This window comes from Cajanus cajan, chromosome 3, assembly GCF_000230855.2.
Source record: "Cajanus cajan strain Asha chromosome 3, NIPB_CcT2T_4, whole genome shotgun sequence".
NCBI classification, from domain to species: Eukaryota; Viridiplantae; Streptophyta; class Magnoliopsida; order Fabales; family Fabaceae; genus Cajanus; species Cajanus cajan.
The window spans coordinates 17,415,726-17,431,729 of record NC_138519.1 but is presented as its reverse complement, the minus strand read 5'-3'; the positions used below and the strand labels follow the sequence as shown (position 1 = coordinate 17,431,729).

General features: G+C 36.8%; 1 protein-coding gene across 1 annotated transcript; it reads right to left on the bottom strand.

Annotated features, from left to right (window-relative positions):
* Nucleotides 1–9,412: 9,412 nt before the first annotated feature.
* On the bottom strand, nucleotides 9,413–15,975 carry LOC145955632 (uncharacterized). The gene is made up of 2 exons (XM_083070601.1): nucleotides 14,656–15,975; nucleotides 9,413–9,764 (listed from the first exon to the last, which is right to left on the bottom strand). Exons 1-2 carry the CDS (start codon nucleotides 15,695–15,697, stop codon nucleotides 9,727–9,729), a joined length of 1,080 nt encoding a protein of 359 aa, XP_082926727.1. The 5' UTR covers nucleotides 15,698–15,975; the 3' UTR covers nucleotides 9,413–9,726.
* Between the last annotated feature and the right edge of the window lie 29 nt (nucleotides 15,976–16,004).

Below are 16,004 nucleotides of genomic sequence, written 5' to 3'. Positions count from 1 at the left end.
CTGCAGAAAAGTGCATATTCAAGGAGGATCTAACAGTTCTCACTTGGTCAAAGGCCCCCAAGGTGCCCCCATTATAGGGACCCAATTCCTCTCATCGTAGGTCGATGGAAAGTTCCAACGCACCGTCGGATTCAAGTTCATGGTTATCACCTTGAGTGATGTTTTCCGACAACGGTCTCGTAGGCTCCTATAGACCCATTCAACCGGCCGTACTAACATCCACTCCCTATGGATTACCACTCATGCCCCCGGGTATAGAGGGAACTGTTGTGTGCAAAGGTTTGTGTGTAATTTTTATTTCAAACAATTGCGGAAATTTAAACAAACAACAGTTATTTAAAGCCAAATATATAAAGCATGTTATCATACAAGCAAGGGGTAATAAAGTAATTTTTAACTATTATTTGTTAAAAATAATCTGTCACTAAATGGGACTGACTCTCGAGGCTTCCCCAGTGGAGTCGCCATCTGTCGCCACCGGCCCGAAACGGGCTTTCGGCATTCGCGAAGGATGGTTGGACTCGTTTATTTGTTTAAAAATATGGATTGCTAGAATGACGTATTCTCAAACTGAGACCTTGTCAAACGAGCAATTTTATTAAATGATTCACCAATCCATATTAATCCCAAGCGGGACCCTCCATGGATTAGTGGTTTTCGCAAAAGGAGGGGTTCGTGGAGTCGCCACCAATGTTTTACTCAAAACATTGGAAAAAGGGATAAGGCAATTGATTTTACAAATCAACTTTGGCCATTACAACCAGAGTTGGGTAAGGGAGTCGGTTACGCGTGGGGAAGGTGTTAGCACCCCACAGCGCCCCTTTCGGGTTCCCTATGACAGATTATTTTCTAAAATAACAGCGTAAAATTACTAAATTACCCCTATTTATTCTAAGCAATTATAAATTAACTATCTACATGATGACAGTTTAAATATGCACACAGAAAGCAGTAAAAGGAAGGATTTAAGAAGAAACCTCTTGAAGCGTGCTTTTATATATTGAGTAAAACTGGGAAGCTTTTTGGCGTTCCCTCGCTCTACAAGCTCGCTCGCTCCTTCCTAAAAACTTTTAACTATGGAAATCCGGAGGATTTCCCTTCGACTAGGTTCGATCCTCAAGCAAAATGGCTCGGGGCTCAAGAACTTTGTCGGATCAACTCTCCGAGTGATTTCTAGGGCAGAACACTGCTCAAAAACCCCAGAATACTCAAGGAGAGGGTTAAAACTATGTAAAAAGTGTGGAATGACGTCCAATTGACGTCATATTTATAGGGAATAGGCGCAATACGGCCTACAGGAGCAATACGGCCGTATTGAAATTTTTGAACTTCAATACGGTCGTATTGAGTTCAATACGGCCGTATTGAAATTCAGAAATTTCAATACGCCCGTATTGGTTTCAGTACAGCCGTATTGAAGTTTCAGAAACTTCAATACGCCGTATTGAGTTCACTGCGGCCGTATTGAAGCTTCAATACGGCCGTATTAAGTTCAGTACGGCCGTATTGGGCTTCATTCCCTCCACTTCCTTATTTTGAGCTTTTCTAAGACCTCTAGACCTACAGAGAACCCTCCTAGGGCCTTCCGGGAGTCCTTCTGGCTGATCTTCCTTCAGTCTTCGAGAGTCTTCAAGCTTTATTTCCGACCCGGACAATTTTAGGGGTCTACACACCGCTAGGTTTTGGGAGAGCCTACAACGAGCTTTGGGGACCCAACTTAGACTTAGTTCAGCTTACCACCCTCAAAATGATGGTCAGACTGAGAGGACTATTCAATCTTTAGAGGATTTTCTTAGAGCCTATGTGTTGGACCAAGGGGGTAGTTGAGATAGTCTTTTACCTTTGATAGAGTTTACCTATAATAATAGTTACCACTATGATATAGGTATGGCACCTTATGAAGCCTTGTATGGTATAGGAGATGTAGGACCCCTTTGTGTTGGTGCGAGCATGGTGATAATGTTATCTTAGGACCTGAGATTGTGCAACAAACCACTGATAAGGTTAGATTGATACAAGAGAGGATGAGGACAACTCAGAGTAGACAGAAAAGTTATGCTGACAGGAGAAGGAAGGACTTGGAATTTCAAGAAGGTGACCATGTGTTCTTGAAAGTCACTCCGTGGAATGGGGTTGGCAGGGCATTCAAATCCAGAAAACTTACTCCTCGATTTATTGGTCCTTTCCAAATTCTAAAAAGAGTAGGTAGTGTTGCCTACCAAATTGCTTTGCCTCCTAATCTGTCAAATCTCCATGATGTTTTCCACATTTCCCAACTTCGGAAATACATCTATGATCCTTCGCATGTGATTGAGTCGGATCATCTTGAGGTTAAGGAGAACCTAACTGTGGAAGCTACCCCCGGTGAGAGTCGAGGATCGAATGGTGAAGCAACTTAGGGGAAAGGAAATTCCTTTGGAAAAAGTTATTTGGGGAGGAGCTACACCTGAAAGTGCTACTTGGGAGCTAGAGGAGAAGCTGAAAGCGTCATATCCATCTTTATTTGCTTCAGGTAATTTCGAGGACGAAATTTCTTAAAGGAGGGGAGAATTGTAACATCGCATTTTTCTTATTTCAATTTTATTTTATTTTAATTGAGGGTATTTTGGTAATTTTATAAAGGTGATAGGGGTGATTTAGTAGCTTGGAACGGGCTGTTTCGGAATTGGAACAGGCCGTTCCAAACTACCAAAAGGTGCGTGATTTAGTAGCTTAGAACGGGCTGTTTCGGAGTTGGAACAGGCCGTTCCAAACTACTAGAGAAAGTGTGAGTTAGTAGCCCAGAACGGGTCGTTCTCAAGTTGGAACGGGCCGTTCCGGACTATTAGTTTTGCCTTTAACCCTAAATGGGAATGGGATTGGAACGGGGCGTTCCCAAATTTATGGCCGTTGTGAGTAATTAATGCACACCAGAACGGGCCGTTCTGGTTTGGGAACGGGCCGTTCTGGATGTGATTTTTACCCATGGTTTAAGGGTCCGGAACGGCCGTTCCGGCGTAGAATGCCTATAAATAAAGCTGTTTGCCACTCCCAAAAAGCACACCTCTCATTTCTTATTTCTTTTCTTTTGCTCTCTCTCTTCTTTCCTCTACTTTCTGCTTCAGACTGAGGGGAACCCAGCGAGGGAGATCAACCAGATCTAGTGTAGATTCAGCTTCTACATATCTAGATTCAACTTCTACATATCCAGGTCAGGGGAAAAGGGAATTATTTATATGTAGAGTTACATAAGAGAATTGGGTAGAAGAAGAACCCTTAGGATTATGAGCAATTTTATAATTATTTCTGTTTGGAGAATTATTGGTCTTATTTGATTCTGTATATATTTAGGACTACGAATATATGATTTATTTGTAAAAATGATGCTCTAGGAGAGAGAACGAAATTATAGAAAAGTGCCTATTAGTTAGGTTGTGAAAAATTGGATGATTTCTGTTTGAGGAATTGATGATCTCATTAGATTCTGTATGTGTTGAGGATTATAAATATGCTAATAATTTGTAAGAATGATGATCTGGGAGACAGAACGAAATTGTAGAAAAGTGTCTGTGAGCTAGGTTTTGGAACAATTAGGGGTTTTACTATTTTTGTTGAAATTATATTAAATTGGTAATTCCTTTGAGTATTATATTAATTTATGAATGTTATTGCTATATTACTTGATAAAAATTGATGACTTAGATGTGAATTACTTAAGATGTATGAACCCATTATTTTGGACTTATCTGATATGTGTATGGAATTGAACTATGAGATGTTGTGTGGAATGTGAATGAGATGTGGTTGTGGTTCTTCACACCTATGACCAGGGGTGAGCACGACCCGAGATTGTTACATGAGTATCGTGACCTTGGTTAACATGTCAGGGGTGAGCACGGCCCTAGGTTAGGAGTAACGTGACCTTGGCACAATGTTATATCAGGGGTGAGCACGACCCGAGATTGTTACATGAGTATCGTGACCTTGGTTAACATGTCAGGGGTGAGCACGACCCTAGGTTAGGGGTAACGTGACCTTGGCACAGCGTTATATCAGGGGTGAGCACGGCTCTGGATTGTTACGTGGGTATCGTGACCTTGGTTAACATGTCAGGGGTGAGCACGGCCCTAGGATAGGGATAACGTGACCTTGGCACAGTGTTATATCAGGGGTGAGCATGGCCCAAGATTGTTAAGTGGGTAGCGTGACCTTGGCATAGTGTGAAGTGCAAGATTTGTGATGATTGGTGTGATTGAGAATTATGACGTGATGACAATGCATGATTGATTGAAATACGATATGTTGAAATATTTATGAATATTAAATTATAATGAGATAATATGTTGTGTTTTCTTATGTGCTATATATATAGATGTTTTCTTTTCTCAAGATCTGGCTACAAGTGGTATCTAGAATGCCAACGGTTGAATTGTCAGGATGCTCTGATATTGTGACATCGGGGCAAAGGATTTTTTAGAACATAGGTTTTTATTGTAAATGTTATTTTTGAAAACAATTTGAAAACTCTTGCATTTCATTTTTGTTATTGTGGTTATTGAAGGATAATTTTTAAGATTCTCATGTGAACCCTTTTACCGAAATTGAAAAAATTTATTTAAAAAGTTTTTATTATTATAATATATATGTTGGGGTAGTAAGGGTGTCACACTTACTCTTAAAATAAGTAGATCCCTCCTCTACCATATATATATATATATATAATAAACATGTTTGTACATTGTACAAATTAAAATACTAGTTATACACTATAAAGGAAAATTTTGCTAAATATATAGATGTCACTTGACATCACCATATATGAGGAAGGAGTTTACTTATTTTTAGTAAATTTATTTCATTCAATAAATTAGTTTTTATATTAAATTTCAATAATTCAATAATTAAATTTTTAAAAAATTAACGCATAGATCATGTTTATAATTTTTTTAAAATTTTAAAATTATTTGATACTTCGTTTCATTAATTCAAATTGATGAATAATTGTAAAAATATTTTATACATTGATTCTAATCTATATAAAGAAGTATCATATGATTTTAAATTTTTTTAAAAATTTGTAAACTTAATTTATTTATTAATAACTTAATTTAATTATTAATAGAAAAAATCTATTAAAACTTACTCAAAATAAGTAGATCCTTCCTCTACCACACACACACACACACACACACACACACACACACACACACACACACACACACACACACACACATATATATATATATATATATGTAACACCCCGAATTTTTACTAATGCAATATTAATTATTATTTATTTTTATATTTATGAAGATTATTTTATTATAGTTGTTTTAGTTAATTAAAAGGGGTTTTTATAAAATATTGTACAGATTTTTAATAATTTAAATTGTTTGTGAAAATTTTTATAACATTCTATTTTTTTTACGCCGGAACGGGCTGTTCCAAAAGTGGAACGGGCCGTTCCAAACAAAGAAAATGTACTATTTTTGAAGCAGCAGAAAGGGCCATTCCCAAAGTGGAACAGGCCGCTCCAAAGTAGAAAAGAGGCCAATTTTGATTTCTCTAGAACGGGCCATTCCCAAATGGAAACGGGTCGTTCCGGAATTCTAAAAATGCCTAAAAACCTTAGTTGGAAACGGGCCGTTCCAACTATGGTCAATCAGTGTAAACATGGACCCCATAACAGGTCGTTCTGATTTTAGAACGGGCCGTTGTGCTTTTTAAAAATGGGCCGCTCTGATTTTAGAACGGGTCGTTCCAGTTGAAAATTTTGCATATATTCGAAGGATCCGGAACGGGCTGTTCCGTATTCAGTACGGGCCGTTCCGGGTACCCTAGAATGCCTATAAATAGGAGGCATGGGGGGTGAAAAATTATATCTGAGAAGGGTGAAAAATTTTAGAGAGAGAGAGAGAGAGAAAGAGAAAGAAAGAAAGGGAAAGAAAGAGGAAATCCAGAGGAGGAGATTCTTCTCTAGTTTCAGCTCCGCTTATCCAGGTAAGGGGGGAGTGAGAAACCTCACTCGAGGGTGTGAGGATAATTGTTGGATAGTTTGATTGTCGGATTGGCCCCCAATCCCTTACCTGTTGTTCTGTTTTATTTTCTGTTTGCTCTACTTTGTTTCTTCTTGGAAATAATAAATAATTATGTAACTAATGTTAAAAATAAATGTTTTAATATGAATAAGAATGTTCTCTGTGAATTCCTGTGCGGACCTTATGAAGAATAATTATGACATGACTATCTCTGTGGATTCCTATGCGGACCTTATGAGGAATAATTATGACATGACTATGTGAAATATGCACAAATGACATGAGACATAAGAATGGACTATTGAGACAAGCTATGATTATGAGACTATAAAAAATGATGACATGATGTACTAAATGAAATTCTGTAATAAGTCAAATGTTGAGTCAATGAAATAATGAATGTATGACATGCATCATATGCATATATTACTCCAGGTGTACCGCTGAGGCTGCATACCGGTGATGCTAACAAGGTGTACCTTAGGGTCACCCACAATTGTAACATGCTAACAAGGTGTACCTTAGGGTCACAGGTGATGTAACAAGCTAAAAAGGTGTACCTTAGGGTCACCAATGATGTAACCAGGTGTGCCTTAGGGTCACTAGTGATGAATTGTGAAACTTCCTTATGGCGCCACATGCATGCATTTATGAGTCGAGTCCATGACATCATAGCATGATAAATGAGTATATATGTGATATTGATTATTTATGTGTATTATTTACATGTGACTTATATTTGTTGTGCGTGTGTGTGTTATCTAACCTTTATTTCTGAACCTGAAACCGAGTGAGATGTTTCTCACTCCCTTGTTGTTCTTGTATATGTTTAAATTATGTTGCAGGTGATCATCATCATGAGGATGTTGGTGATGAGGCTTAAGGCTTCAGTTGGGCATGCTCTGATAGGATGTGACATCGGGCCTAGCTAGACTTATTTTGGGATGTTATTGTTTTAAAAGCTTTAATTTTCTTTTCTTTTGTAATTTTGAACATTCTTGAGAAAAGACCAAAATATGCATCTTTGTCATATTATTTTTATTACATGATTTGAAAGTTATAAATTAATTCCTAACTAGGAGGCACTGCCACCTTTGCTGGAATTAATCTATATTTTCTTTTATATGATTTCTTGAATTTTGATACTTACATGATGACTTTCTATGATTTATGAGTTACGAATGTGAATCTTCAACCTTATGATATTTGAGACAATTATTTTATCTATGAAAGATGTTGTTAACTATGAAAGATTTTATTCACTCAAAAGAGTAAGAAAAAAAATTGTTTACATTTATTGTGTATTAATATTGAGGTAGAGGGTGTCACATTTAGTGGTATCAGAGCAGGTCGATCCAATTGACCGTGAGTTATGAGTTTACTATGCTTATTTTGTAGTTGAATGATGGACTGGATTGATTGTGAACTTAATTTAGTGGTATCATATGATTTTAAATTTTTTTAAAAATATGTAAACTTAATTTAATTATTAATAACTTAATTTAATTATTAATAGAGAAAATCTATTAAAACTTACTCTTAAAATAAGTAGATCCCTCCTCTATCACACACACACACACACACACACACACACACATATATATATATATATATATATATATATATATATATATATATATTACGTGTCAATATGTTGATTCTGATGGTCACTTGAAATCTATTTGAGAAGAAAAGGTAAGGAACAACAACTTCATATGATAGAAAATTTGTTGAGGGAATTAAAATTATTGAACTGACGTACTCTATGTTAAAAGGTTATCTCTTAACAATTATTAAAGATAAATACTATTACACACACACACATATATATATATATATATTACGTGTCAATATGTTAGATTCTGATGGTCACTTGAAATCTATTTGAGAAGAAAAGGTAAGGAACAATATCTTCATATGATAGAAAATTTGTTGAGGGAATTAAAATTATTGAACTGACGTACTCTATGTTAAAAGGTTATCTCTTAACAATTATTAAAGATAAATACTATTTCACGGATATTATTAGTGATAATTTTAAAAAAATTTTGATAAATGCCTAAAATTACCTAAAATATATGGATTATTATTTATCACATATATCTTTAAATTAAAATTTAATATTTTTATAAAAAATTTAAAATAAATATTTTAGGAATTGTTTTATCTTCTTATCAAATATAATTTTGTTTATTATCTAAAATATCAATAATTCAAAATAATTGTAAAGTTGTTGATTTATATATAGTCATTCATTAGCGCTTTATTCATTATTCAATTACGCGTTCTGACTAGGGATGGCAATGGGGCCCAATGGGGGCGGGTAATAGTAAACCCGTTCCCGCCCCGCTAGATGAAAATTGGCCCCATACCCGCCCATATCCATGCAGGTATCCATTAAACGGGTATCCATGAATTTCTTGAATACTCACGGATATCCATGAATATCCATGGATATTTATAAATTTTTTAAGAAATTAAAAAAATTATATTACAAATAATTTTTAAGTTTATATTTAAAATCATTGAAATATTAAAAAAATTAATGTTAATTTTGAACTTGTATTTAACATTAATTTTGTTGAAATAATAATAAAAATGCAAGATAATTAATAACTTAAAATACATCAATCTCAGAAGTAAGTGAAAGTCTCATATCACAAAGCTACAATAATTTAATCTCATAATTTCAAACGAAAGTAAAGGACTTAAATTACATAAATCTTATTAGTCCAATCAAAGCTAGAAAATTAATCAAATTACTTCCAACATAATTCTATAATATGCTTAACACATGTTGATAACTTCATCAACCTCACTTTTGTAAGAAAATAAGATGAGAGAATATAGTTTTAGGGTTATGTGGTACAAGGATAATTAGGATATTTAAGAAATATTATTAAATGGGTACCCACAGGTATGGATATCATCATACCCGCCCCGCCCCGTTTATAAACGGGTAAAAAATTATCCGTCCACATTATCCGCGGGTACCCAATTAGCTTATCCATTTATTATCCGTAGCGAATTTTACCCCCAGATATATGCGGGTGCGGGTATTTTTTCCATCCTAGTTCTGACTCTAATTATGACTATCTTAAGTTTCTAGATAAAACACATTTTGCAATCAAATCTCTTTCCAAAAATGTCTCTCAAAAGAATGGCAAATGTGACACCCTCTACCCCGTTATTAATATACAACAAATGTAACAATAAAATATTTCTTATCTTCTTTTTGGGTAAATAAAATCTTTCATAGTTGACAAATATTTCAAATATAACAAGGTAGAAGATTCACATTCGTAACTCATAAATCATAACTCCAGTGTAAAAATTATAAAAGAAAAGAAGTTAAGATTTTCAATACAATTTAGTGTAAAACAAGAAATCATATATATACAAATAATAATAAAGGAAATATAAATTAACTCCAGTAAAGGTGGCAGTGCCTCCTGGTTAGGAATTAATTTATACTCCCAAATCATATAATAAAAATATAACAAAAATGTACATCTTGGTCTTTTATCAAGAACGTTCAAATTACAATTCTTAACATATATTTTCCTTGAATTATATATGTTATCTACGTTATTTCTTCGTTAGAAATTACAAAAGAAGAGAAACTAAAGTTATAAAAACAATAACATATTAAACTAAAATAACTATGCCCCGATGTCACATCCTATCAGAGCATGCCCAATTGAAGCCTTTAAGCCTCATCACCAACATCCTCATGATGCTGATCACCTGCAACATAATTTAAACATATACAAAAACAACAAGGGAGTGAGAAACATCTCACTCAGTTTCAGGTGCAGAAATAAAGGCTAGATAGCACTCACACACACAACAAATATAAGTCACTTATAAATAATACACATACATCATCAATATCACATATATATTCATTTATCATGCAATGATGTCATGATCTTGACTTATAAATGCATGCATGTGGCGCCATAAGGAAGTTTCACATATCATCACTGGTGACCCTAAGGCACACCTGGTTACATCACTGGTGACCCAAAGGTACACCTGGTTACATCACTGGTGACCCTAAGGTACACCTGGTTACAAGTTACATCACTGGTATGCGGCCTCAGCGGCACACCTGGAATAATATATGCATATGATGCATGTCATACCATCATAATCTCATTGACTCAATATTTAACTTTTTACATGATTTCATTTAGTACATCATGTCCTCATTTGTCATAGTCTCATAATCATAGTTTGTCTCAATAGTCAATTCTTAGGTCTCATGTCATTTGTCCATATTTCACATGGTCATGTCATCAATACTCCTCTTAAGGTCCGCATAGGTATTCACAGAGATCCAGAGAGCATTCTTATTCATATTAAAACTCATTTATTATTAACATTAATTTCATATTCATTTATTACTTTCAACAAAGAACAAGGTAGAGTAAATAGAAAATCAGACAGAACAACGGCACTTTCAACAAAAACAAAGTAGAATAAATAGAAAATCGGACAGAACAACGGCACCTTCAACAAAAAGCAAAGTAGAGTAAATAGAAATTTAGACAGAACAACGGCACCTCCAACAAAAAAGCAAAGTAGAGTAAATAGAAATTAAACAGAATAACGACAAAGGATTGGGGGCCAATCCGACAAACAACTATCCAACAATTATCCCTACACCCCTGAGCGAGGTTCTCACTCCCCCCCTTACCTGGATAAGCGGAGCTGAACTTAGGCAGAGCCTCCTCCTCTGGATTCCCTCTTCCTTTCTCTCTCTCTTTCTTTCTCTTTCTTTCTCTCTCTCTCTCTCTCTTCTCTTTCTCTTTCTAAAATTTCACTTTCTTCCTCTGTATAAAAAATTTCACCCCCCTGCCCTTATTTATAGGCAATCTGACGCACCCGGAACGGCCCGTACTGATTCCGGAACGGCCCGTTCCGGATCCTTCAAATCTGGGCAAAATTTGTAACTGGAACGGCCCGTTCCAAAATCGAAACGGCCCGTTCCCAAAAAACCAGAACGGCCCGTTCTGAAACCAGAACGGCCGTTCTCAATCTCAGAAGAACGGCCCGTTCTCCTTCCGGAACGGCCCGTTCTCCATACCGGAACGGCCCGTTCCAAGGCCGTTCTGGGACTACAAAAACCTCACATTTTCAACATTTGGAACGGCCCGTTCCACTTTTGGAACGGCCCGTTCCAGAACCCAAAATACCCCTATAACTTTATTAAAATTACGAAAATGCCATTAAAATAATAAAAATTTGGGTGTTACAATTCTCCCCTCCTTTTAGAAATTTCGTCCCCGAAATTTACCTGAAAACAGAAATGGATGAGCTTCTCGCATCTTGCTTTCTAATTCCCATGTAGCACTTTCTTCAATATTTCCTCCCCAAACGACCTTAACCAAAGGGATTTCCTTTCCTCTTAGTTGTTTCACTCTCTTGTCATCAATCCTTAGAGGAACCGTTTCATAAGTAAGATTATCCTTCAACTGAATGTTGTCAGACTCAATGATATGGGAAGGATCATGGATATACTTTCTGAGTTGGGAAACATGAAAGACACTATGGAGATTTGAAAGAGATGGAGGCAAAGCAATTTGATAGGCCACTTCACCGATTCTTTTAAGAATTTGATAAGGACCAATGAAACGTGGAGTAAGCTTACGGGATTTCAGTGCTCTGCCTACTCCTGTCCAAGGAGTGACTTTAAGGAATACATGATCACCTTCTTTAAACTTAAGGTCTTTTCTCCTCTTGTCATTATAACTCTTTTGCCTACTCTGGGTTGCTCTCATCTTCTCTTGGATCATCTTAACCTGTTCAGTAGTTTGTTGAACTATCTCAGGTCCTAACATGACATTCTCTCCAGGTTCTACCCAACATAAAGGTGTTCTACATCTCCTACCATACAGAGCCTCATATGGTGCCATCCCAATACTAGAATGGTAGCTATTATTGTAGGTAAATTCTATCAAAGGTAGGAAACTATCCCAACTACCCCCACGTTCTAAGATGCAAGCCCTCAACAAGTCTTCCAAAGATTGTATGGTTCTCTCAGTTTGGCCATCTGTTTGGGGATGGTAAGCTGAACTCAATCTAAGCTTAGTGCCTAAAGCCTTATGCAAACTCTCCCAAAATCTAGAGGTGAACCTAGGATCTCTATCAGACACAATACTAGTAGGAACTCCATGCAACCTCACGATCTCACTGATGTACAACTTGGTTAACCTCTCCAAAGAGTACCTAATATTAATGGGAATAAAATGGGCAGACTTAGTCAATCTATCCACAATGACCCATATAGCATCCAAGTTCTTCACAGTCTTAGGTAACCCAACTACAAAATCCATAGAGATGCTATCCCACTTCCACACAGGCACATCTAAAGGTTGCATCAAACCTGAAGGTTTTTGGTGTTCTACCTTAGATTTCTGACATACTAAGCAAGCATACACAAATTCCTCCACTTCCCTCTTCATCTTAGGCCACCAAAACATCTTCTTAAGGTCTTGGTACATCTTAGTGGCTCCTGGATGGATACTAAGGATACTCTTATGACCTTCTTCCAGGATTGCTCTCTTAAGTTCTGGCACACTAGGAATGCACAACCTATCCTTAAATCTTAAAACTCCATCCACTCCAATTCTAAACTCACTTTTCACAGCTTGATTCAACTTCTCTACCCGACTCAATAAGAAAGGATCCATCTTCTGACCTTCTCTAATCTCATCTATCAAGCTATTAGTCACTCTTAAAGCTCCCAACTTAATACTCTTAGAGGTCAACTCACACCCTAAGCTCATATCCCTAAACTCCTCAATCATTTGCATTTCCCTAATCATCAAGGAAGACATTCTCAAAGATTTTCTACTCAAAGCATCAGCTACAACATTAGCCTTGCCAGGGTGATAATTTAATTGAAAGTCATAATCCTTAAGAAACTCTAACCATCTCCTCTGCCTCATATTCAATTCCTTTTGGTCAAACAAGTACTTAAGGCTTTTATGGTCACTAAAAACCTCAAATCTAGACCCAAACAAGTAATGTCTCCACAACTTGAGCACAAAAACTATTGCAGCTAACTCAAGGTCATGGGTAGGATAGTTTTGCTCATGAATTTTAAGTTGTCTTGAAGCATAGGCTACTACCTTACCCTCCTGCATAAGCACTCCTCCTAAACCCAATTTAGAAGCATCACAAAATACCTCAAAAGTCTTATTAGGATCAGGTAATACTAACACAGGAGCACTAGTTAATCTCCTCTTAAGTTCTTGAAAACTTTCCTCACACTTAGAATCCCACACAAAAGGTTGGTCTTTCTTCGTCAGCTTAGTCAAAGGAAGAGCTAGCCTAGAGAAATTCTCTATGAACCTTCTGTAATAACCAGCTAGTCCTAGAAAACTCCTAATCTCAAATACTGATTTAGGTGTTCTCCACTCTAACACAGCTTCTACCTTAGCAGAATCTACAGCTATTCCACCCTTGGATATCACATGTCCTAGAAAGTTCACACTATCCAACCAAAATTCACATTTTGACAATTTTGCATACAACTGCCTCTCCTTAAGGGTTTGAAGAACGATCCTAAGGTGCTCAACATGCTCCTCCCTAGTCTTGGAATACACTAGGATATCATCTATGAAGACCACTACAAATCTATCCAAGTAAGGGTGAAAGATCCTATTCATGTAGTCCATAAAAACACCAGGTGCATTAGTCACACCAAAAGGCATAACTAAATACTCATAGTGCCCATAGCGGGTTCTAAAGGCAGTCTTAGGAACATCCTCAGCTCTCACTCTAATCTGATGGTATCCTGACCTTAAATCTATCTTACTGAACACACAAGCTCCAACTAGTTGATCCATAAGGTCATCTATCCTAGGCAAAGGATACTTATTCTTAATGGTCACTTTATTCAGTTGCCTATAGTCTACGCACAACCTCATGCTCCCATCTTTCTTCTTAACCAACAAAACAGGCGCTCCCCAAGGCGAGACACTAGGCCTAATGAATTGTTTTCCTTGTAATTCCTCTATTTGTTTCTTAAGCTCAACTAACTCTGTAGGGGACATCCTATAGGGTGCTATAGATATAGGTGGGGTACCTGGTACTAAGTCTATGCTAAACTCAATCTCTCTCTCAGGTGGTAAACTAGACACATCCTTAGGAAATACTTCTGGAAATTCTCTCACTAAGGGAATCTCATCTAGCTTACTATCAGTCTCAAGTGTTAAAGAAGCTAAGATCATGTACACTTTTTCATTGTCTTTTAAACAAGTTTTAATGTCAGCAGCACTAAGAAATTCCGTACTCTTACATTCACCAAAGGAAATAGATTTCTCAAAGCAGTTTAAAAGGACGTGGTGAGAAGATAACCAATCCATACCAAGAATTACATCTAATTGACTAAGAGGCAAACAAATTAAGTCAACTAGAAACTGCTTATCAGAAACTGTCAAAGGACATTTCAAACACACTAGGGATGTAGTCACAGGACCATTAGTAGGGGTTTCAACAACTAGATCAAAATCTAACAAAGACACAGGCAAATTCAATATTTGGACACAAGAGACAGAAATAAAGGAATGAGTTGCACCAGAATCAAATAGTACAACAAAAGGAGTCTCAGCTATGAAACAAGTACCTTGTATCAAATTTTCTGACCGAGAAGCTTCAGCACCACTAAGAGCAAATACTCTCCCCACAGTCTTTGGACGCTCAGTTTGCGAACCCGATCCCATAACACGTGTTCTTTGTGATTCAGGACATTGGGTACTGATGTGACCTTTACCATTGCAGTTGAAGCAGGTAACTTCCCTGTCACGACACTCAGACTGATTATGACCAACAAGTCCACACTTCCAGCATCTTACTGAAGGAGTGGACACAGACCCTCCAACACTTCCAGTAGCACTAACAGTGGATCCTCTAGTAAGAAACTTACTTTTATTAGCAGCAGTTTTACTCCCTTGAAATCTATTAGAAGCGAAGTAAGGCTTACTCCTTCCCGAAGTACTAGAACTCACAGCACGGATAGGACCTCCAACTCCTTTATAAAAAGCAGCACGAGCACGGTTGTCATGATCATAAATGCTGCACTTATTGACCAGAGTGGGAAAGTGATATATCTCCTGATAGTTAATTGCAGTTTTCACTTCAGGACGCAGACCATTTACAAATTTTATGCATTTAGCTCTTTCACCACCCTCACCATGGTAGTGTGTGCAATAACGAACCAAAGCATCAAATTTGGCAGCATACACAGCCACTGTGTCGTTCCCTTGATTCAGCTCAAGGAATTCCATTTCTTTCCGACTTCTCACATCATCCGGGAAATACTTCTCAAGAAAGACCTTCTTGAAGTTGTCCCAATTCAAGTGCACCCCTCCATCAATCATCCTCCGAAGTGCTCCTTCCCACCAAAAATGAGCATCAGCAGTCAACATGAATGTGGCCAACTTCACCTTCTGAGCGATGGGACAATCCATAACATTGAAAATTTTTTCTATTTCTGTTAGCCAATTCATAGCAGCATCTGGGTCATATCCTCCTTTAAAGGTAGGTGGGTGATTTCGTTGAAATTGCTCCAACCAGTTAGGAGCGACCTCAGTCCTATTGTTATTATTCATAGCTTGTGCTAATGCTTGAAGAGCATCGGCAATCGCACGATCATTTCTACCAGCCATAGTCTAAGAAAATAATACAATCAATAAACATAATCAATCATCATACTATCATACCAACAAGTTTTACAATCAATTCAGTCCATCATTCATGTACCAAATAAACATAGTAAACCAAATAAGCATAGTAAACTCATAACTCACGGTCGATTAGATCAACCAGGCTCTGATACCACTAAATGTGACACCCTCTACCCCGTTATTAATATACAACAAATGTAACAATAAAATATTTCTTATCTTCTTTTTGGGTAAATAAAATCTTTCATAGTTGACAAATATTTCAAATATAACAAGGTAGAAGATTCAC